This window comes from Nicotiana tabacum, chromosome 3 (assembly GCF_000715075.1).
Source record: "Nicotiana tabacum cultivar K326 chromosome 3, ASM71507v2, whole genome shotgun sequence".
NCBI lineage: Eukaryota > Viridiplantae > Streptophyta > Magnoliopsida > Solanales > Solanaceae > Nicotiana > Nicotiana tabacum.
Genome location: NC_134082.1, coordinates 55,912,763 through 55,934,827, shown reverse-complemented (window position 1 = coordinate 55,934,827; position 22,065 = coordinate 55,912,763). Strand labels below are relative to the sequence as shown.

The 22,065-nt window shown below is 39.7% G+C and overlaps 3 protein-coding genes across 3 annotated transcripts; all 3 read left to right on the top strand.

Annotated features, from left to right (window-relative positions):
- The first annotated feature begins 974 nt into the window (after nt 1–974).
- LOC142176350 (uncharacterized) lies at nt 975–1,523 on the top strand. The gene has a single exon (XM_075243616.1). It carries the CDS (start codon nt 975–977, stop codon nt 1,521–1,523), a length of 549 nt encoding a protein of 182 aa, XP_075099717.1.
- A 348-nt stretch (nt 1,524–1,871) lies between these two features.
- LOC142176349 (uncharacterized) lies at nt 1,872–4,028 on the top strand. Its single transcript, XM_075243614.1, has 3 exons — nt 1,872–2,307; nt 2,603–3,297; nt 3,456–4,028. The coding sequence occupies exons 1-3, from the start codon at nt 1,872–1,874 to the stop codon at nt 4,026–4,028; spliced, it is 1,704 nt and encodes a 567-aa protein (XP_075099715.1).
- Nucleotides 4,029–4,181: 153 nt separating this feature from the next.
- Nucleotides 4,182–4,919, top strand: LOC142176346 (uncharacterized). Its single transcript, XM_075243612.1, has one exon. The coding sequence runs from the start codon at nt 4,182–4,184 to the stop codon at nt 4,917–4,919; it is 738 nt and encodes a 245-aa protein (XP_075099713.1).
- Nucleotides 4,920–22,065: the final 17,146 nt, after the last annotated feature.

The window sequence follows — 22,065 nt, the reverse complement described above, 5'->3', positions numbered from 1 at the left end:
ACAAAGCAAAAACAAAAAAATATGGTCAATAATGAGGGAAAGTTAAATCCAGCAGCACAAGTTTTTAATCTTAACTCATCGGGGATTATTTCGACTAATGGTCTAGTCAATGGAAAGGAGGCATCAAAAGCAAAAAAATGATACTGCACAATGGGTAGAAAGAACTTCAAGAATAAAACAGGAGAAGGAATAGTGAAGATCAATAAACCATGCCAGGAAATCCCATCACAAGATACATTAGTGAACAAGGTACTTAATAAAACACCAAATTCTCATGCAGAAGGGTCAAAATCATCTACATTTAAAGAAAGAGTGCAAGAATATGGAGGCAGGCTATGGGATACACAAAGGGAATACGATTCAGAGGAGAACGAAGTACCACCAGGAGCATAAGCTGATGAGGAACCAAATGAGAAGGATAAAGAAGAAGATGAGCAAAGTGTAAATGGAGAGCCCCATGCCAATGACAATAACACAACTGAAATCATATAAATTAGAAACTATGAAGGAAGAGGCCCAGAGGTAAATGGTCCTGGAGGAACAGAAGATGATCAAATTCAGATATCACAAGAAGACCCACAAGGACACAACAGAACAGAGAAAGAGAAACAACCAAAACAAAAAATAGAAATAGTAAATATTACTGTTACATTGGAGAAAAATTAGTTGCAGTTGTTAAAAAGAGGAGAAGAGAAGGCCTTGGTCCATAAAATTAATACATTTGGAGCTACATCAGGAGGGAAGGAAGACAATGAAGAAGAAGAAGAACCTGGTAAATCAGGATACGATATGGATCAAGAATCAATTACCCAACACCTTATGAATGCGGCAAGGCAAGGTGACTTATCACCTACGCAAGTGGAAAAGGCAAAATCAGCAGCAAAAGGTAAGAAGAAGCAACAAAAAGATAATTTTGCAGTAACCAAAGCTGGGATGCACACAAAGAGAACGATAACTAAATCCAACAATCAGTGATGAATGCTCTCATTTGGAATATAAGGTCAGTCAACACACAGCAGGCCTTTGAAAGGTTGACAAAAATGCATAGGCAAAATCACTATGATTTTCTAGGATTAATGGAGCCAAAGCAACAAGCAAAAAAACTGGAAAGGTACAGAAACAAGATAGGACTTGCACAGGCAATTTCAAATGTTTCCAACAAAATCTGGGCTTTCATAGATGAGGTATTTGAGGTAACTGTTATGTACAATATGGTGCAACAATTAACACTAAGATTATTTCATACTGAATCGCATGTGGAGTTTGTCCTAACATTGATATACGCAAAATGTGATGCAATTGAGAGGATAGAATTATGGGATTCATTATATGCAATGGCAAGGGATATGGATGCACCATGGCTTGTAGGAGGTGATTTCAATGTAATATGGGACGAAGAAGAGAAGTTTGGTGGGTTACCTGTGTCATTGAATGAAATTGATGATTTTCGACACTGCATCAACACTTGCAATCTATTCGACCTTGGATTTAAAGGCAGCATATTTACATGGTGGAATGGGTGAGCAGAGGAAGACTGTATATTCAAAAGACTAGACAGATGTTTGGCAAATGTTGAGTTCCAACAAACATTTCCAGGAATAGAGGTGCAACATTTGTCAAATACTGGTTCTGATCATAGTCCAATGTTAATGAAGTGTGATATTGAGACTCCACCAATAAAAAAACCTTTTAAGTTCTTGAATTTTTGGGTGGAACATACGACTTTTAAAGATGTGGTGAAAGAGAATTGGAATGTTGATTTCAGTGCAAATCCTTATATTCTTTATAATCACAAGTTAAAAAAATTATGAAAGGCCCTTTCATTGTGGAGTAAGGCTACATTTGGAGATATTTTCCAAAAGATAGCAAGTATGGAGGAGGTAGTGATGGTTCATGAAGCAGAATTTGAAGCAAATCCTACAGGGATGAACAGGGAAAGATTACAAAAGGTTCAGGCAAAATTGATCAAATGTCTTGCACTAGAAGAGAAATATTGGCAACAAAAGGCAGGCATGACTTGGTTCAAGGAAGGGGATAGGAACACTAAGTTCTTCCACGCACAAGTGAGAGGTAGGAGGAAAAGACTTAAGCTTAACAGAATTCAAAAGAGTACCTGGATTGAAGAAGAACAAGAAATTGCAGAAGAGGCTATCAAATTCTACGAGGAACAATTCACAGAAGCAGATACTCCTTCATCATTTGATATCTTAGAGCATATTCCTAATCTGATTAACACGGAGCAAAATGCAGAATTGATTAGGCAGCCAACAAAAGAGGAGGCTAAAGTGGCAGTACTTGGACTTAATGGTGATAGTGTTGGGGGGGGGGCCAGATGGTATGACAGGAAAATTCTATCATTCTTGTTGGGACTTAATAGGGGATGACATGTACGACATGGTGAGGGCTTTTTTCAATGGTCATGAGGTACCCAAGTGTGTAACACACACAAACCTAGTTCTGCTCCCAAAGAAAAAAGAAGTTACTACTTTTTATGATTTAAGACCAATAAGCCTCAGTAATTTTTCAAATAGGGTTATATCAAGGGTGGTACATGAAAGGCTAGTGAAATTTCTCCCAAGTTTGATATCGGAGGAACATGCAGGTTTTGTCAAGGGAAGGAATATAGTAGAAAACATCCTTCTAACTCAGGAGATAGTGACTGATATTTGGCTTAGAACTAAGGCTGGACCTAATGTCATCCTGAAGCTAGATATGACCAAAGCTTATGATAGAGTATCTTGGCTATTCCTAACCAAGGTACTGAGAAAGATGGGATTCACAGAAAGGTTGATAGGGATTGTCTTTGGATTAGTTTCAAACAATTGGTACTCTATTCTAATCAATGGTCAAGCTCATGGTTTCTTTAAGTCCTCAAGGGGAGTAAAACAAGGTGATCTTGTATCTCCAACTTTGTTCATATTGGCAGCAGAAACATTATCTAGGGGTCTTAATGCACTACATACTAACCTGTATTTTTGTGGATTTGGGATGCCAAAGTGGAGTCCAAAGATCAATCATTTGGCGTATGCAGATGACATGATTATTTTCTCATCCTCAGATGAAACATCTCTGATGCTGATTATGCAAGTGCTGAAGGCATATGAAGCTGCATCTGGGCAGCTTGTTAACAAGACCAAATCAGCTGTGTACCTGCATCATTTAACAGACATGGAAGTGGTCAGCAAGGTGGAAAGGATCACAGGCATTCATAGGGATGATTTCCCTATCATATATCTAGGTTGTCCGATATTTTATGCAAGGAGAAAGCTGGAATTCTATCAGCCCCTAATTACTAAGGTAATGGACAAACTGCAATCATGGCAGGGCAAGTTATTATCAGTAGGGGCAGGGCAGTTCTCATATACCATGTATTGCAAAGCATGCCTATGCATCTACTATCAGCTGTAAACCCTCCAAAGTATGTGATAAATAGGTTGCACAAATTGTTTGCTCAGTTTTTCTGGAGCAGCAATGTAGGAGGAACTAGTAGGCATTGGGCGTCATGGAATACTTTATGCATGCCAGTTGAGGAAGGAGAAATAGGTTTCAGGTCACTGCATGATGTAGCAAAGGCATTATTCAGCAAGTTGTGGTGGAATTTCAGAACAAAACCAAGCTTATGGAGCTCTTTCGTATGTCAGAAATACTGTAAAAAATTAAATTCTGTAATTGTTCTGTGGAAAAGGGGGTCTCACATCTGGAGAAAAATGTTGGAATGCAGAGATATGATTGAACATCAAATACTTTGGCAAACAAAAATGGGATCATCGCTATTTTGGTATGAAAACTGGACAGGTCTTGGGGCACTATATTTTTTAGTTCCTCAGGAATTTGGCATTGATGAAAATGTACATAATGTACATGATGTTACCTTAGATGGTGAGTGCGATGTGGACAGGCTATTTGAAATGCTTCCTGAAGACTTAGCAGTACACATTCTGGAGAAAATCAAACCACCTTCAAAGCTGCAGGTTCTTGACATGCCTTGTTGGATGCTGGAAACAAGAGGATATTTCAGAGTTAAGTAAGCATGGGAGTATACGAGAAAAAGAGATGAACCAAGAACAGCTTATATAATAATTTGGGTAAAGGGACTGCCTTTTAAAATAGCATTTTTCATGTGGAAAGTGTGGAAAGCAAAGCTACCTTTAGATGATTTCTTGAAGAGGGTAGGCTACTGAATGCCATCAAAATATTGGTGTTGTGTACAGAATGACGAGGAATCTCTTCAGCACTTGTTTTTTAGATCAGAAACTGGAAAGACAACTTGGAAGTATTTTCTATCAAGGGCAGGAATAGTTGTGGAGGGACTTACATTGCACCAAGCAATTACAAAATGTTGGACTGCAAATGTGTGCTTAAGGCTAAAACCAGTAATGCAAGCACTCCCCTCATGCGTAGTCTGGGAACTTTGGAAAAGAAGAAATAGTATGAAGTATGGGGATGCCGTGACAACTAGCAGGGTGATTTATCAAGTTTCATCACATCTCCAGGCATTGGTGAAAGTGAGAAAGCCTAGGATGGACATGGTACCTCACAAATGGCAAGATCTATTAGCTATGATGGAAAATTTAACTCTTAAACTTAAGGTTACAAAAGTCATATGGGAACTTCCAAGTGCAGGATGGCTAAAAGTTAATACGGATGGTGCATCGAGGGGAAATCCAGGAAGGAGATCAATAGGTTTTTGTATAAGAAATGAAAATGGTGACATAGTCAAGTCAGTAGGGATAGAGATTGAGGAGACAACAAACACAGTAGCTGAAGCGAAGGCATTGGTAGAAGCACTAAGGTTCTGCAGAGTACAACAATACTCTCATGTATGGCTTCAAACTGACTCAATGTTATTAAAAAAGATAATGGATGGGATCTGGAAACCACCATGGACCATATCTGAGCAGGTAGAGGAAATGATGTAACTAATGAATGGGGGCAATTACACAGTTACTCATATTCATAGGGAGGGAAACAAGCTGGCAGATCACTTGGCTAACTATGCTTTAGATCAAGGAGAAATAGAATGCCAACAATTCTGGCATCTAGATCCACAGGGAAGGAGGTTGGTTAATGAAGATAAGCTGCAATGTCCAAATCTAAGGGTGAAGGTGAACAAGATATAGGAAGCAAAGAGATAAGGAAGAACAAGAGACATGTCAAATTAATCGACCAATATTTTCAAATCCTAAGGGAGGAGGATATAATGGTTGGTATTTCTAACTATCTTTTCTCTAATGCAGGTGCAACTACGATGCTTATGGCATTCCATGATGCAACTTTTGAGATAACTAATGCTAAAAAACAAAAACACATCAATAATAGAGCACAACAAAAAAGACTAATGGCGTTGGCAACCCAACCAGCATGGGGTGAAAGCAAGCTTTCAGTTCATTGGATATACAACCAGCATGGTGCAGAAGTGTTTAATATCACACGCATGGTTCATTTAGAAATAGGATCTAGGAATATAAAAATGATTACTCCTTATTTCGATCACAACAAGAAGCAAATGGCATTGGAAACACAACTAGCATGTGCAACAAATATTTTTTTTTCGAGAAAGGCAAGCAACAAAGGCCAATATGTTATATTAACGCATGCTACAATCCACTTTCGGATTAAATAATATTTTAATATCCACACAAGGTTTAATGGGGAAGGCATGGGAGACATCACATGCTGGAGAGCAAAGGAATCAACTCACCCTCAACACACACACACACACACACACACACACGTCGTTTTTCATCGCTCTCACGACCCCAGCTCGAACAAACAACCAACACCATCTCCATCGTCACCAAGCAACCACCTTCGAGTTCTGTCTCGACATCCATGGAAGATATGAACCAGCACCCCTGCGTCACCACTGTTGCTTCTGCTACATCCAAACAGACCCCGCTGCCACTACTTTATCTTCTTCGTCAAGCTCGAGCTTGAGCTCGACACCCATGGCTGTTGTTGCGTCTTCTTTTCCACTGCCATTTTTCTCCTCCATTGAGCTCGTTTCTATTGCTGCTGCTGCGTCTTCGTCGTCAACCCGCCGCCATGGCTACCATGGCTAGCTCCCTGTTGCTTCATCTTCTGCTACGTCCAAACAAACGTCGTCGACCACTCGTTTCCAGCTCGTTTCTGCTGCTTTAGCTGCATCCAGCCAAGACGTCGAGCAGCTGCTCCCAAACAAACCCCATCGCTACTGCTTCACCCTTTTTTCGTCGCCTTCAGTCCAAAAAAATGAGACTCAACCATCTCGTTTGTTCGAGCTTTGGTCGGGGTTTGTCGAAGCAGTCTATACACAGTCGAGGATGTCGAGTTACAGTGCGTCGAGGTTGTCATTCGAACCCAATACCTTTTAATATGGTAGGATTCTGACCTATTTTTGTGTTGTTGTTAGCTTTCGTTCATCTTTTGTTCAATTCTCGTTCCGGGTAAAATTAAATGTTTGGTTTATTCTGATTTTTCTCCTTCTTTGTATCATTGCATATTTCAAGTTAGGAAGTTCAAATGTTTGGTTTAAACTGTTGGCTATTCCCATGAGTTGTTTATTATTGTATTGGTTCAAATGGTTTCGTTTTGTGTATTGTTTGGTTTCCTGCTCTTTGTTGTTCATCATATGATTTCAGTTTGCATTTTTGTTTCCGTTAATTGTGATTCATGTTGTTCCAGTTTATTTTTGTTGTTAATATTGTTGTCTCTTTGCTCATTCATTTTTGTCTAAGTTAACCAGGATTGGTTCCCAATATGGTTAACTTATTCCCATTAATTTGATGTTGTATGATTCAATCTGTGTTCATGAGATTTGTTGTTTGAATTTGTTTAGAAATTGGTCATATTTGCTGTATTTTTGTTGGAATTGATTAGGTGAACTGGTTATAGTTGATGGGGGTAGATTGGTAAATTGCAGTACGTTCAGGGGTAAAATGGTAATTTCAGTAAGATAGGAGGGGTATTTTTGGAATTGAACATTTGAACAATTATTTAATCTGAGTGCTTTGTCCACTAGGCATTAACAATATTAAAATAATACATTGTGGGGAACAAGACATAAATTAGTGGGAGGTGATATAATTGTTTAATATAGTGGGGGACAAGACATAATGTAGTGGAGGAATAATATAATTATTTAAGTTAAGCATGGGGGACAAGACATAATGGAGGGAGAATAATTCTTTAGTTTAATATAGTGGGGGGACAAGACATAAAATAGTGGGGAATAATTCATTTATTTAAGGTAGTGGGAAACAAAGCATGCAATGAGGGGAATATTTCGGGGAGTGGTTCAAGACAAGAGTCTTATTATAAATAGAGTCATTCTTTGACACAAAAAGAGGACTTGAAGAACTTGGACATAGAGAGAAAAAGGAAGAGACTTTTAGAAGAAGAAAAAGGTTGAGAGAGTTGACTGAATTTTGAGAAACCAGAATTTGAGAGCAAAAGAGAAAGACAATTTGAACTTTTACTTGAATAATTTCCGTTTGCCTTTCCTTGAGTGTTATCCAAAATCAATAAACTACTGCATCTTGTATCCGTCTCTCTTCTGCTTTGACTGCGATTGCATTTTGGTATTGTTGATTTTTCAATCTGTTTCTGGGTTATTCTACTGGTCGTCATTGGTTTTGCTGTGTTGCTGAACCTGTTGTTGCTGTGTATTTACACTACTGCTGCTTCTACTGATCTTCATCTTCTTTCCTTGATTTCAAAATACCAGGTACACAAATTGATACACTGGTTCGTCTTGTAAGCTACTCGAAGCATGAATGCAAAAAAATGAGAAAGATTTGAAGTTGTAGTTTAATGTAGTCTTTTCTTTGTTTTACTGTCTGTATGTAGAACATTCTATGCGCTACCCATGTAAACTCTTTAAACGACTCACTTTCGAAACTTAACTATAATAACTCGAAAGTATGTAAATAAAGTAGGACCTTTTCTTCATTTATTTTAGAGAAAAACGAAAAATAAAAAATGTAGTCATTCTAAGATTATCCCTTTTTTTTAAAAAAAATAATGAGACGAGCCTTACGCAATCAAAGGAACCGTAAACTGGATCTCCTTCGCTTCGTCCCCTCCACCGAAACAGCAGGAACCGTACAAGAACGAGTCAATTGAATAAGCGCAACTGGAAACAGTCAGTCTGACTTGCGCCTCGCCAAATAAAAATGCAAATTGCGGGGCTCTCAATAATTGGTCATAATAAATACTTAGAATTTGGTATAGACTGTTTAGTGAATTTCACTGCCTTCCCCAAAAATAATAACGCGTTAGACTCTTTAGGCGCGATTTAATTAATCTTACCTTCTGAAAACTCGGGTGCACATTTATGTGACCCAAATCCAAATCTCAACGGAGTCGAAATGTGTCTCTAATCACGGGTACATTTATTGTGACGTGGTCCGAGATGCATGTCCATGACGTTGCAAATTCCTTTAAAAAATAAGACTGAGATGAGCCTCGCCGAATAAAAATACAAAATTGCGGGGCCCTCGGTAACTATTTGCTTTAAAATTGCTTAGACTTCGGGATGGACCGTTTAGCTAAATTCCACGGCCTTACCCAGAAATAATAACATGCTAATCACTTTAGGCGCGCATTTTAATAGTCTTACCTTCTTAAACTCGGGTGTGCATTTCATGCGACCCAAATCCAAATCCCAAAATATTGAATAAAAATATGTTCTGGATTGCGGGTGCATTTCATGTGACGCAATCCAAAGACATATTTTTAAATGATGTTCACATTCCTTTAAAAATATAATAAAAGCGGTAAAGAGTTAAAATTTTCACATGAGCTCATAATTGTATAAAATCAGATAAACAAGCCAAATATGACAGTTGAGCGACCGTGCTAGAACCAAGGAACTCGGGAATGCCTAACACCTTCTCTCGGGTTAACAGAATTCCTTATCCGGATTTCTGGTTCGCGGACTGTAATACAGAGTCATTCTTTTCCTCGATTCGGAATTAAATTGGTGACTTGGGACACCCTAAATCTCCCAAGTGGCGACTCTGAAATAAATAAACAAATCTCATTTCGATTGTCCTTTAATTGGAAAAACTCCTTCAACCCTCATGTGGGCGGAAAAAGGAGGTGTGACAACAGACAAATCAACAACTCATGCAAGATAAATGTAGTAAACCCCAACATGGAAAATTTAGCCTCGCAGTAATGTCATTATAATACTTGAGGTATATTCAAATATGAGTCAGAGTAGTTAAATGTATCATATGAGTGTTACAAGGATAAAAGAAAGTGCCACTGGGAAGGCAGTCAAAATATCAGTTCAGAAGCAACCTTACAAGCACAAGGGTACGAAGGTAAGCAATTACGGATGATTATAGCAAGGGAGGACATCAAAAAGGTCGGTAATAAGCTTACAACTTTACGAGAGTTAAGGGTTCTCCCTAAGTACTACAATGAAAGACTAGCTGAGTAAATAAGGAAGAAGGCTTCAACCTAAGCACAACGACCTAAAGGAGAAATGGTCATGTAAAAGCAGTCTCACAACAAAAATTGTATGTCCTCTAAAAGAAAGTGACACCTACCGTGTCTAATGAATGTGGAGAAAGATCGAAGGTAATATTCGGATAGAAGGCTATAAGCGCGAGGATTCAATATCCAGGAATGATAGCGGTATCGTTAGTGGCATATCTTCTAGCCTATGGTTTCTACGTATCAAGAGGTGTAGTTAAAAGAGTATAGAAGAGTTAGAGACGATGTGATGTCTCGCTTGATGTTTCCAAATAGCACAAGGAAATCTATGGTGCAAGCAAGTTGAAGAAAGGTTGCAAGTAGTATAAATGGATATGTATAGGTTGCAAGCTAAAGTATGGTGGAGCGACAAGGTTTTAGGAAGACAGGAGTAAGGATAAGAAAAGGCGAGTGAGAAGGTGACAAAAATGGATAAGTCCTCGGGATTAAGCCCATGAAAACAAGAAGAGCTGATAGTTTCTCTAAGTTATAGAAAGCCTAGTATAGCCTGAATGAACTTAAAGGAGTCTAAAACTAGTAGCATGTAGAAAAGATGGAATGATGCCCTGATAGTACAATGACAGTGTAATTGGGATGGATAAAGGATGGCATTTAGGCCTTCGAGTGAGTAATGATTTGGAAAGGATTTAATGGATTGTACGAGATTAAAATACCCATATAAGGTGAGTCACGTTGGAATGCTATGAAATATGGTTATGGAAGTATAGTATCACCCCTAGGTGGATCAATCTAATTACTCCGAATGTCCATATAAGACGCGAGCCCCAGTGGCGGTGTTACATAAGAGATCAAGTTATGGTGGTAGATGATGGATCAACCTTAAGGTAAATCGACAATAGATAGATAAAAGATCAACAATATGAGATGAGATTAGACCATCAGTCTTAAGGATAAGCAACGAGAGTAACCTGAAGTTAGTCGCGGACCTTAGTAACAATAAATCGAAGTAAGGTTTATGGAATAGTATGACCTATGTAGATGCAGTAAAGCCATAAAGATGGATAACTAGGTAAATGAAATGAGATATAGCCATATTCGCAAGTTCTACAAAGTATCGAGCGAAGAACTTCAGTACACATGTAGATGCCCGGAGAGGCATCCTATTAAACCTTGTATATGTTTACAAAGTAAGACCTAGAGATTGGCTAAAAGCTAGAGGAAAAAGGAGAGAAGAGTTGCATAGGCACACTGAAAAGGTCAGTATCATAGAGGCAACATGGTAGGAGGTAGCAACAGCTACGAGATTGGAAGGAATTCGATCACAAGTCATAGCGTGGGAAAGAGGCCTAAAAGGGGGAATGCCCTGGCCTTTGGATTTATTCACAGAACAGTTGCATAGATGGCAAAAGGACTACTAAAGTATTCGCAAGAGCTATGGGATGTGAGGACGATAATTGCATCAATCAACATTCGAGGACGAATGTTCCAAAGGGGGGAATGATGTTACACCCCATATTTTTGTACATAAAAATACGCCATAAGTAAATTAATGAGAGACCGGAAGTGAGATGGCATGTCCCGCAGTACTACATTACGACGATGTTTCACCCTGTTATGTTGTACGTTGAATTTGTCGTAAGGTAACTGACACCAGTCCAAGGAAAGGATTATTTGGAGATTATAAGGATTATGCTATTTCAAACAAATAATAAGTAAATTCGTAAAGGTGAAAGGGGAAGAAAGTCAAAGAAAATGAATTTTCGTCTAAGTTTGGCATATTAGGATAAAATACAATTAGAGCTAAAATACTCGGTATTTATGAATAGTACCATACAAGGTACCACATGATCGACTATTTATGCAAAGATCCCAATTAAAAACATGAAGGCCCAGTATGTCCACTTAATCTTGCTTAAGCCCAAGGTAAAATGTTTGTTGTGAGTAGGCAATGTAACAAATAATCTTTTGTAATCTAAAAAAAATAAAATACTATTGCTCTTTCAACTTAAAATCTAATTCGACGTCATGGGGACATTGTACTTTGTCAGATTGTCTTTGAACTTACTCTTTCATAAAATTTGAAAAATTTAAGGTGGAAGACATATATGAATTATTTGGGAAATTTTGTATCTTATTGAGGGGGGCAAACCCACGTGTATTTATGAGAATGTGGTAGCAAACTCTTTTCCAAGTGATGACTCTTATCTATAAAGATAGTGTGACACCTAGCTTTTTAGCTAACATTTCAAAGATGTCTATTCAACATCAAGTACACTTATTCAATGGTATTTTAGGATCTCCTCTTCATAATATAACCTTCAAAGTCAGGATAACCTTCACAAAACTTCAACAACAGATTTTCAATCTTAAAAGAGTTTCCAATCTTTTAAACTTTTGACAATTGGTTCAAATGCCATAGTGAGGGGAACGAAATTCCTCTTCAAATGGGTTACCAAAATTTCACACCCACAGTAAACTACTTAAACCTGATGGTAATTAGAAGTCAAGAAGTTGGAGCTGTAAGCAATTGGAGGATGCAACCTCGTGAGCAAACTATTTGTGCTATTTAACGGTAATTGAGATTTCACGCAAGAATTCAAGAGTTCATGCCGAAACATTTCTTAAAATCTTAGTAAGGGCGTTTTGCCATTTGAAGAAAGTACGGTGAAATCTTCTCCAAGAATATTATACGGAGTTTTTCCTATTCCAGGTATGTTAAGGCTATCCCTTCTTTCTTTTGGCATGATCCATACGATACGAACGAAACGTGCAAATACACAAATTCTATGAATGACTCTACTCATAGAAGTAATAGAAATATCTTTGTTCTTTAATTTCCATGTGTCATAATATTTTATCAGTTGTTCATGGGTCTTAGAAAATACAAAAGTTGAAAAGATGTTACTTTATGACATTACTCAAGAGGCAAAATGGTCTTATGACATTCCGGATGATTTTATTGGCGTACTTTTCATGCATTGCATTCATGTGCATTGACACATGACCAGATGGCATTATATACGCATATATATGTAAATATATGTATATTGGATATGGGAAAAGGTTATGGCGTTATATATGCACCATCACCTGATCAGCTGGTATATGATGATGATGTTGCCCACAGTGGTTGAAATATGATTCAAATGGCGTTATATACGCATATATGGGTATGTATTCAAATAACGTTATATACGCATATATATATATGTATGTATTCAAACGGCGTTATATACGCGTATATATGTATGTATATATATGTATATGGGATATGGGAATGGTTATGGCGTTATATACGCACCACCACCTGATCAGCTGGTATACGATTATGACGTTGCCCACAGTGGCCGATATGATATGATGGGATGCCCTTAGAGGCTGATGATGTTATGAAACATATACCTATGCACGACCTGACATTCATACGCATATGCATGACGTTGAAAGTAAGTTATGATTTACAAAGTTATTCAGACTTACGGGTTGAGTCATGTACTCCATATGTCTTCCATGTCTCTATGTATTTATTTATGTGCCTTACATACTCGGTACATTATTCGTACTGACATTCCTTTTGCATGGGGACGCTGTGTTTCATGCTCGCAGGTCCACATAGACAGGTCAAAAGCCCTACAAGTAGGCTATCAGCTCAGCGGAAGGTGATGGTGCGCTCCATTTGCTTCGGAGTTGCGTATTTGGTTAGTATGATTTAGACATCTATTGTTTGGTAGGGCGGGACTCTGTCCCGACCTTTGTGACACTTATGTACTCTTAGAGGCTTGTAGACATATATCGTGTACGTGAAAGATTGTACGACCTTGTCGGCCTATGTTTGAGTTTATAAATGACTATGTTAGCCTATTAGGCCCATATGTCACATGTATATAATTATGTAATAAGAAAGGTAGATTACGTTGGTACTCGGTCAAGTAAGGTACTGGGTGCCCGTCGCAGCCCATCAATTTGGGTCGTGACACACACAATCGTACCTAGCGCGGCCGCAGTTGAAACTTCGGACTAAAGGCACCGCGGACGCGGTTGAAACTTCAAAGAAATCTTGTTTTTGTACTTTTCAATCCCGCGTCCACCATCAAATTCTGCCCCCGCGATAAGGCCACCGCTGTTAGCGGTCCAACTTCAGAGAGCAAATTTTTTTCAGCTTGACCTGTACTGCATCAAACATCCCTACGCACATCTCACAACCAGTTAGTTCACCAACAAATCTTAACTACAAAGAAAGTCAAAAAAGAAGAAAAACACATGGGTTGCCTCCATGAAGCGCCTGATTTAACGTCACGACACGATGCAGGTTACAATCAATCACTAGAGATGGATCATTGCCACCACGTGGCCATCATCAAATTTGCCAAGATAGTGCTTCACTCTGTTCCCATTAACTCTGAAGATCTCACTATTTATTTTTCAAATCAAGAGCACCAAACGGAGTCACAAGCACCACCTTAAAAGGTCCACTCCATTTTGACTTAAGCTTTCCCGGAAACAGTCGTAACCGGGAGTTGAACAAAAGAACCAAGACGCCCACTTTGAATTCCTTGCTACGGGCATACTTTCATATATGTACTTCATCTTGTCCTTATACAAGGACGAGCTGGAATAGGCATGAAACCGGAACTCATCAGGCTCATTGAGTTGCTCCACCCGGAGATTTACTGCAACATCCCATTCAAGATTCAACTTCCTCAAGGCCTACATGACCTTGTTCTCTAAATCAATCGGGATGGCAAGCTTTACCAAACACCAATCGGTACGGAGACATACCAATTAGAGTCTTGTAAGCAGTCCTGTATGCCCACAAAGCATCATCCAGTTTCTTTGACCAGTCAGTCCTATTTGCATTAACCGTCTTTGACAATATGCTCTTGATCTCCCTATTGAAGACCTCCACTTGCCTACTAGCTTGAGGATGGTAAGGGGTAGAAACCTTGTGATTGACACCATACTTTGCAAGCAAAGTGTCAAATGCCTTATTGCAGAAATGAGACCCTCCATCACTGATGATTGCTCTAAGAGTACAAAACCGAGTAAAGATACTATTCTTGAGAAAAGCCACAACACTCCGAGACTCATTGTTGGGTAAAGCCACGACCTCAACCCACTTTGAAACATAATCAATGGCCACCAGAATGTACGTGTTTCCACATAAACTCACGAGGTCCCAAGAAGTCAATGCCCCACACATCAAATATGCCAACCTCAAGAATAGTGGTGAGAGGCATCTCATCCTTCTTTGAAATTCCACCTGTTCTTTGACACTCATCACATCTCTTCACAAGCTCACCCGCATCCTTGTACAATGTAGGCCAATAAAAAACCATAACTAAGCACCTTTGAGGCTGTCCTCGCCCCACCATGATGGCCACCATAGGGGGAGGAATGACACGCATCCAAAATACTCATTTGCTCCTCTTCTGGAACACATCTCCGGATCACACCATCATTATAGATTTTGAACAAGTAGGTCTCATACCAGTAGTAATCCAAGATATCCAGTTTAAGCTTCCTCCTTTGGTTAGAAGAGAGCTCACACAGAACAATACTGGTCACAAGAAAGTTGGCAACATCCACAAACCAAGGCATGCTATTCACAGATACAGAGAGGAGTATCTCATCAGGGAATGAATCATTAATTTTGAGGCGGCCTCCCCTCCTCCTCCAAGCGGGACAAGTGGTTCGCCACTTGGTTTTCACACCTTTTTCTATCAACAACCTTAAGGTCAAACTCTTGAAGCAATAGAAACCATCTCATCAACCGAGCCTTGGAATTCTTCTTTGTCATCAAGTAGCAGAGTGTTGCATGGTCAATATGAACTATCACCTTGGCACCCATGAGATAAGGCCTAAACTTCTCCATTGCAAATACAATTGCTAGCAACTCTTTTTCCGTCACTGCGTAATTTTACTTGAGCATCATTAATTGTTTTACATGCATAATACACCGGGTGAAACATCTTATTTACTATTTAACCCAAGACTGCTCCTACCATAACATCACTTGCGCCACACATGAGCTCAAAAAGTAAGCTCCAATTGGGTATAGTAATAATGGGAGTGGTTATCAATTTGTACTTGAGAAGTTCAAAAGCTTTCATACATTCCTCATTAAACGCAAACTTGACATCCTTTTCCAATAACATACAAAAAGGATTCACTACCTTAGAAAAGTCATTGATGAATCTTCGGTAAAACCCTGCATGCCCAAGAAAACTATTAACCCCCTTGACTGAAGTAGGAGGAGGAAGCTTTGAGATCACTTCAATTTTAGCCTTGTCCACCTCTATACCGTGATTTTAGATCTTATGGTCAAGGACAATGCCCTCCTCGACCATAAAGTGGAATTTTTCCCAGTTAAGCACAAGATTGGTATCTTCACACTAGGCCAACACCTTGTCAAGATTCTTAAAACATTCATCAAAAGAGTCACCCACAACACTAAAATCATCCATGAACACTTCTTAGAAGTCCTCCACCATGTCGGTAAATATAGCCATCATACATCGTTGGAAGGTATCCGGTGCATTACACAAACCAAAAGCCATCCTAGAAAATGCAAAGGTGCCATACAAACATGTGAATGTGGTTTTATCATGATCTTCTGGAGCAATCAAAATCTACTTGTATAACCTGAGTACCCGTCCAGAAAACAGTAGAAGGCATGCCCAACAAGTCTATATGGCATCTGGTTAAGAAAGGATAATGGAAAGTGATCTTTGCGGGTCACTTATTCAGCTTGCAGTAGTCCATGCACACCCGCCATTTGGTGACAGTCCTGGTAGGTATCAACTCATTTTGCTTATTGGTAACCACAGTCATACCACCTTTCTTCGGCACACATTGCACCGGCGGAGTCCAAGAACTATCCGAGATGGGGTACATAACCCTGCATCTAACCACTTGATCACCTCCTTATTGACAACCTCTTGCATAGCCTCGTTCAACCTCTTTTGATGTTCCACGGAGGGGTTGGCATCATCTTCAAGTATGATCTTGTGCATGCAAAAGGCGGGGCTTATTTCCCGAATATCAACTAGAGTCCATCTAATTGCCTTCTTTCTTCTTTGGAGCACTTCCAGTGTTGCATCTACCTGCACGTTAGTAAGACAAGACGAAAGAATAACAAGTAAAGTTGAACTAGGGCCTAAGAATTCATACCTGAGATGTGAGAGCAAAGGCTTCAACTCCAAAACAGGAGGTTCCTCAATTGAGGGCTTTGTTGGTGGAGTATTTCTGTTCTCAAGATCCAAAGAGAGCTTTCGAGGCTTATAAGAGTAAGAGCCCATTCCATGCAAAGCATTGACACACTCCACCCGACCTTCATCCTCATTTACATCAAGGTTCAATAACGCCGCCTCTAGAGGGTCCTCTACATTGATCATTACACTAGTATCATCAACTATCACCTCCGTGACAAGATCCACAAAAGAGTACACTTAAGTACTATTCGACTACTTCATTGATTTGCACACATGAAAGACCACGTTTTCATCACCCACCCGAAAGGTGATCTCCCCTGCTTCCACATCAACCAATGCTGAAAGAAAAGGCCTTCCCAATATTATCGGCACCTCATAATTGACCTCACAGTCCAGAATCACAAAGTCAGCAGGCAAAATAAACTTTTCCACCAGAATAAGGACATCATCAATAATACTAAGCGGCCTCTTCATTGTTCTATCCGCCATTTGCAACCTCATTGAAGTAGCTCTCAGTTGAACAATACCCAAAGTTTTGAACATGGGGTAAGGCATCAAATTGATACTTCCCCCAAATTACACAATACCTTTGCAAAATCCACACTCCCAATGGTACATGGAATGATGAAAGCGCCGAGATCTTCAAGCTTTGGAGCCATCGAGTGCACAATTGTACTTAGTTGATGAGTCATTTTGTTGGTCTCACAATCCATGGATCTCTTTTTAGTCACCAAGTCTTTCATGCACTTGGTGTAACCCGAAATTTGCTCAAGAGCTTCCACCAAAGGAACATTGATTGATAAGATCTTTATCCTGTCAATAAATTTCTTAAATTGGTTATCATTCTTTTGCTTTGCAAGCCTTTGAGGGTAAGGTAGATGAGGCCTTGGCAAGGGAGCCTTAGCCTTGGGCACTATCATTTCCAGTATGTCTATTACGTGTTCCCTACATGGGTTCACATTATCTTCAGTCTCTGCCTCATTATCATTAATATAAATTCTCACTTCCGCATTCAAATTGCCTCAACTATAGGAACATCATCATCTTGTACTTCAACCTCATAACTTATAATTTCCTTTTGGTTGGAGTCATTCACATCACCACCTTGACCGCTTGTAGTAATCACCGACATTGCATGTCTGGTGTTGTTCCCACCCTTCGGGTTTACTACCGTATCACTAGGTAGAGTCCCCTTAGGGAGAGTTAGCATTGATAGTCGGTATTCTTCTTCATCATTTGTTCAAACATCATCTCGATCCTTCCCATATCATTGTTTGATGAGTTTGGACCTTGGGACGAAAATGGAGGTGCCCTTGAAAGCCTTACCCCTGATTCCCTTAATTGCCATTATTTCAACCCCCTTGGTTGTTGTTTCCTCTCCAATTGTTGTTGTTGCCACTCCAGTTTCCCTGGTTATTCTGGTTGCCCCAATTCCGATTGTTGTTCCTCTAATTGTTATTGCCTTGTTGGTTTTGATTCCCCCAATTTCCTTGGGATCTCCACTGTTGTTGTTGGTTAGGAGCATTGCCCCTTTGGCCTTAATAATTGTTCATGTACTGCACTTTTTCACTTTGCTCATCATAGCTATCATCTTGATTGAAACCACCACTACCTTGATCATATTGATCCGGACTACCTTGACCTTGTTGACCTTTTTGTTGCCTCTTGTTGACCAACATGTTGACACCTTTTATAGCATTTACTTCTCTAAGAGCTTGAACTTGTTTCAATTGAGCTTTTGCCAACTGGTTCATTGTTGTAGTTAATTCTGCTATTGCCTGGCCATGATCATGGAGCTCTTTTTGCAAGTGGATGACAGTGGGGTCACTCTGTGGCACATTGGCTCAACTTTGCCAAGCTACGGAAGTATCTGCCATCTAATCCAATATCTCACACGCCTCAGCATAAGGTGTGTTCATAAAATTTCCTCCTGCTAGCTGGTTCACTACACACTGATTGATCGTGTTAATGTCACGGTAGAATGTCTACTGAATCATTGCTTCGGTCATGTCATTGTTCGGACATTCTTTCACCCTTGTCCAATATCTCTCCTAGATCTCATGAAGTGGTTCATTAGGTTCCTGTTTGAAGGCCAAAATCTCATCACTCAAAGTTTCCATAAGCCCTGGTGAGAAAAACTTAGCTATAAACTTGTCCGCCAACTCATCCCACATAGTGATGGAATGGTTGGGAAGCCTTTCGCGCCAGTCTAAAGTATTCCCTATAAGTGAGAAAGGGAATAATCTTAATCTCAATACATTCTCTGACACATTTGTTTGCCTGCTTCCCCAACAGGTATCCACAAAGCCCTTAAGATGTTTATATGCATTCTGAAGGAGAGCACCTATGAAATTCCATCGCTGCTCCAATAAAGTCAACATCACATTTGTAATTTGAAAATTGCCTTCCCGGATTCGGGGTGGGACAATTGCACTTGCGTATCCTTCATTTGGAAGCACCCGAATATGCACTCTTGGAGCTTGCAGGGGAGGGTCTGGAATATTGTCATTGGCCTGGAGGCCTTATCTTTGACCTTGAGGTACTAGAGGCACCTCATTCTCACCATTATCATCTACCTCCTCCTTCGGCAGAACATTTCAAAGAGGATCATTGTTTTCCATTTTGTACCTGAATTGATGACACACACAAGTTAGTAACACAGAAATAAAGAAAAAGAGGACACAAAACTAGTCAAATAGATAGCCAAAACCATTTAGCTCCCCAGCAACAGCGCCAAAAAGTGATCGGCTCCAACTCTACACCACTATAGAGTGGCAAGAGCGGTCGATGCAACTTTTACCCAAAAGGTCGGGATCGAATCCATAGGGAGCTAAGATATTTTTGGAGTTGGATTCCTATCTAATCTAGCAATGTTCTTGATTGCCCTTACAATCATTCTTTGTTTGTTTGATATTGCTAATTTAATACTAATAATGCACAAAATTAAGCTAAGTAGATATTTTTGTAGGGTTTTTTAAATTGGTAAAAAGGCACTAGGGAAGTGACTTACTCTTAGGTGAGTATCTAATAGGATCTAAAACTTAGGGTAATATTTTTATAGTTGAGATCGTGATATAGCCAATGCATGTAGCTACTCACTCTATACCTCTCGGTAGTTTGAATGACTTTGCCCTAATTGGCTTTCTCAAGCCCAATTGGGTGTTCAATTTGTGCAAGCAAAGTTGGCTCAAGTCGGGTATTACTATCTTTAGGTTTAACCCTTTAATTGGGGCTATTCATCTCTTGAATACACCCCAATTCCTTGTTGGCCTGAATTTCCTAGACTTAAGCTCTCTTTCTCAAGAAGATCCTAAGTAGAAAAGGCATATATTAGTATTTGTAACCACCAATTCAACATAAAAAGCACGAAATCAGGCCAAATATCAATCACCCATAAACATCTAAGCCCAAAAATGGAAGACCCATTAAATACCCACACGAGGGTTGAGCCACAACCCTAGCTAATGGGTCTAGCTACTCATAATAACTGAAGAAATCAAAGATTAAGATGAAATAGAAGCCATAAAAATTAATTACAAGATAAAAGTGTAAGATTAATTTTTTAAACAAGCTCTAAAATTACTCAAAAGCCAAAAGTAGGCGGTTCACGAGCTCAGCTAAACAAAAGATGACCTAAAAATATGAACAAGAAGTATTTATACACAACTAAATTTTTTTGACAAAAATGCCCTTACGGAGTTACCGGTGAGAGCAAAAAATGGACCGCTGCAGCGCTGAGACTACCGCGACCGCATAAAATTAAGTGCAGACCGCAATCTTTAACTTTTAGCTTCATTCTTGGTCCTCTGAATCTGGCTACATCTGAGGGCGATATATGCACCGCGACCGCATTGAGTCCACCGTTGCCGCGAAAAATCATCACGGTCAGCGGTGACTTGTAAACCCCCAAATTGTCGCTCTCAGTTGACTCAGCTTTTGACTTGTGCAGGTTTCACTTCTTTTTGAGCTGGTTTTGACTTTCTTATCTCTTTTTGACCAAACACTGCAAGCAAGCACAATAAGTTAGCTTTTGGAATTACTTGTACACACTTTAAATCCAAAACTTAAGCAAAAATGAGCATAAAATAAACTAAAATCCCTAGTTATCAGGATGCCTTAAGAAGGATGGTAGAGAGTATGGGTAGCTTGGCATTCATTTCAGCAGAGGAGAGGCCACTAGCTTTTCTACATTCAGTCCTTGTCTAACAAACTTGTGAGGTTGGAAATTTTAGAGCACAACCGAGTTCTTGCATGTGTTGTTGCCCAATCTTCATTATTGGGGCAGATCAAGGCTCGACAGTTTGATGATCCGCATTTGGTAGTTTTCAGAGAGACAATACTACATGGTGGTGCCAAGGAAGTTTCTATTAGCGAGGATGGTGTTCTGCGACTCCAGGGTCGCCTACGTGTTCCTAATGTCGATGGATTGAGGGAGAGGATTTTAGAAGAGGCACACAGCTCTTAGTATTCTATTCATCCAGGGGCTACGAAGGTGTGTCGTGACTTGAGACAGCATTATTAATGGTGGCAAATGAATAAAGACATAGTTGAGTATGTGGCTAGGTGCTTAAATTGCCAGCAGGTTAAGTATGAGCACCAGAGGCCAGGTGGCCTACTTCAGCAGATGACTATACCTGAGTGGAAATGGGAGTGCATTACTATGGACTTCATAGTTGGATTGTTGCGGGCCTTGAGGAAGTTTGATGTAGTTTGGGTCATTGTCGATAGGTTGACCAAGTCGGCACACTTCATTCCGGTTGTGACAACATATACTTCAGAGAAGTTGGCCCAGATTTATATTCGGGAGATAGTTCGGTTGCACGGTGTTCCTGTTTCCATGATATCATATAGAGGCCCTCAGTTCACTTCACATTTCAGGAAAACCGTATAGAGTAAATTGGAGCCCCGTGTAGAGCTCAGTACAACATTTAATCCATAGACCAACGGGCAGTCAAAGCAGACAATTCAGATATTGGAGGACATTCTAAAAGCATGTGTGATTGAGTTTGGAGGATAGTAGGACCAGTTCCTGCCTTTGGCTGAGTTTTCTTACAACAATAGTTATTAGTCCAACATCGAGATGGCTCCATTTGAGGCTTTATATTGTTGACGATGTCATTCTCCCATCGGGTGTTTTGAGCCCGGTAAGGATAGGTTGTATGGTACTAATTTGGTAAAGGATGACTTAGAAAAGGTAAATTATATCTAAGAGAGAATTCGCATAGCACATTCCAGGCAGAAGAGTTACGCGGATCAGAAGACGCGTGATTTATCATTTATGGTCGGTGAGAAGGTTCTCTTGAAAGTCTTGCCGATGAAGGGCATTATGAGATTTAGAAAGAAGGGCAAGTTGATCCCCAGGATTATACGCCCATTTGAGGTGTTGAGGCGAGTTGGGGAGGTTGCTTATGAGCTTGCTTTACCTTCCAGC

Coding starts and splice junctions, on each gene's coding strand:
- LOC142176349 (XM_075243614.1), top strand. CDS start 1,872: ATGGAGGAGGTAGTGATGGTTCATGAAGCAGAATTTGAAGCAAATCCT. Junction 2,308..2,602: donor GGCAGTACTTGGACTTAATG/GTGATAGTGTTG, acceptor AGGAACATGCAG/GTTTTGTCAAGGGAAGGAAT. Junction 3,298..3,455: donor ATCAGCCCCTAATTACTAAG/GTAATGGACAAA, acceptor TTGTTTGCTCAG/TTTTTCTGGAGCAGCAATGT.
- LOC142176346 (XM_075243612.1), top strand. CDS start 4,182: ATGCCATCAAAATATTGGTGTTGTGTACAGAATGACGAGGAATCTCTT.
- LOC142176350 (XM_075243616.1), top strand. CDS start 975: ATGAATGCTCTCATTTGGAATATAAGGTCAGTCAACACACAGCAGGCC.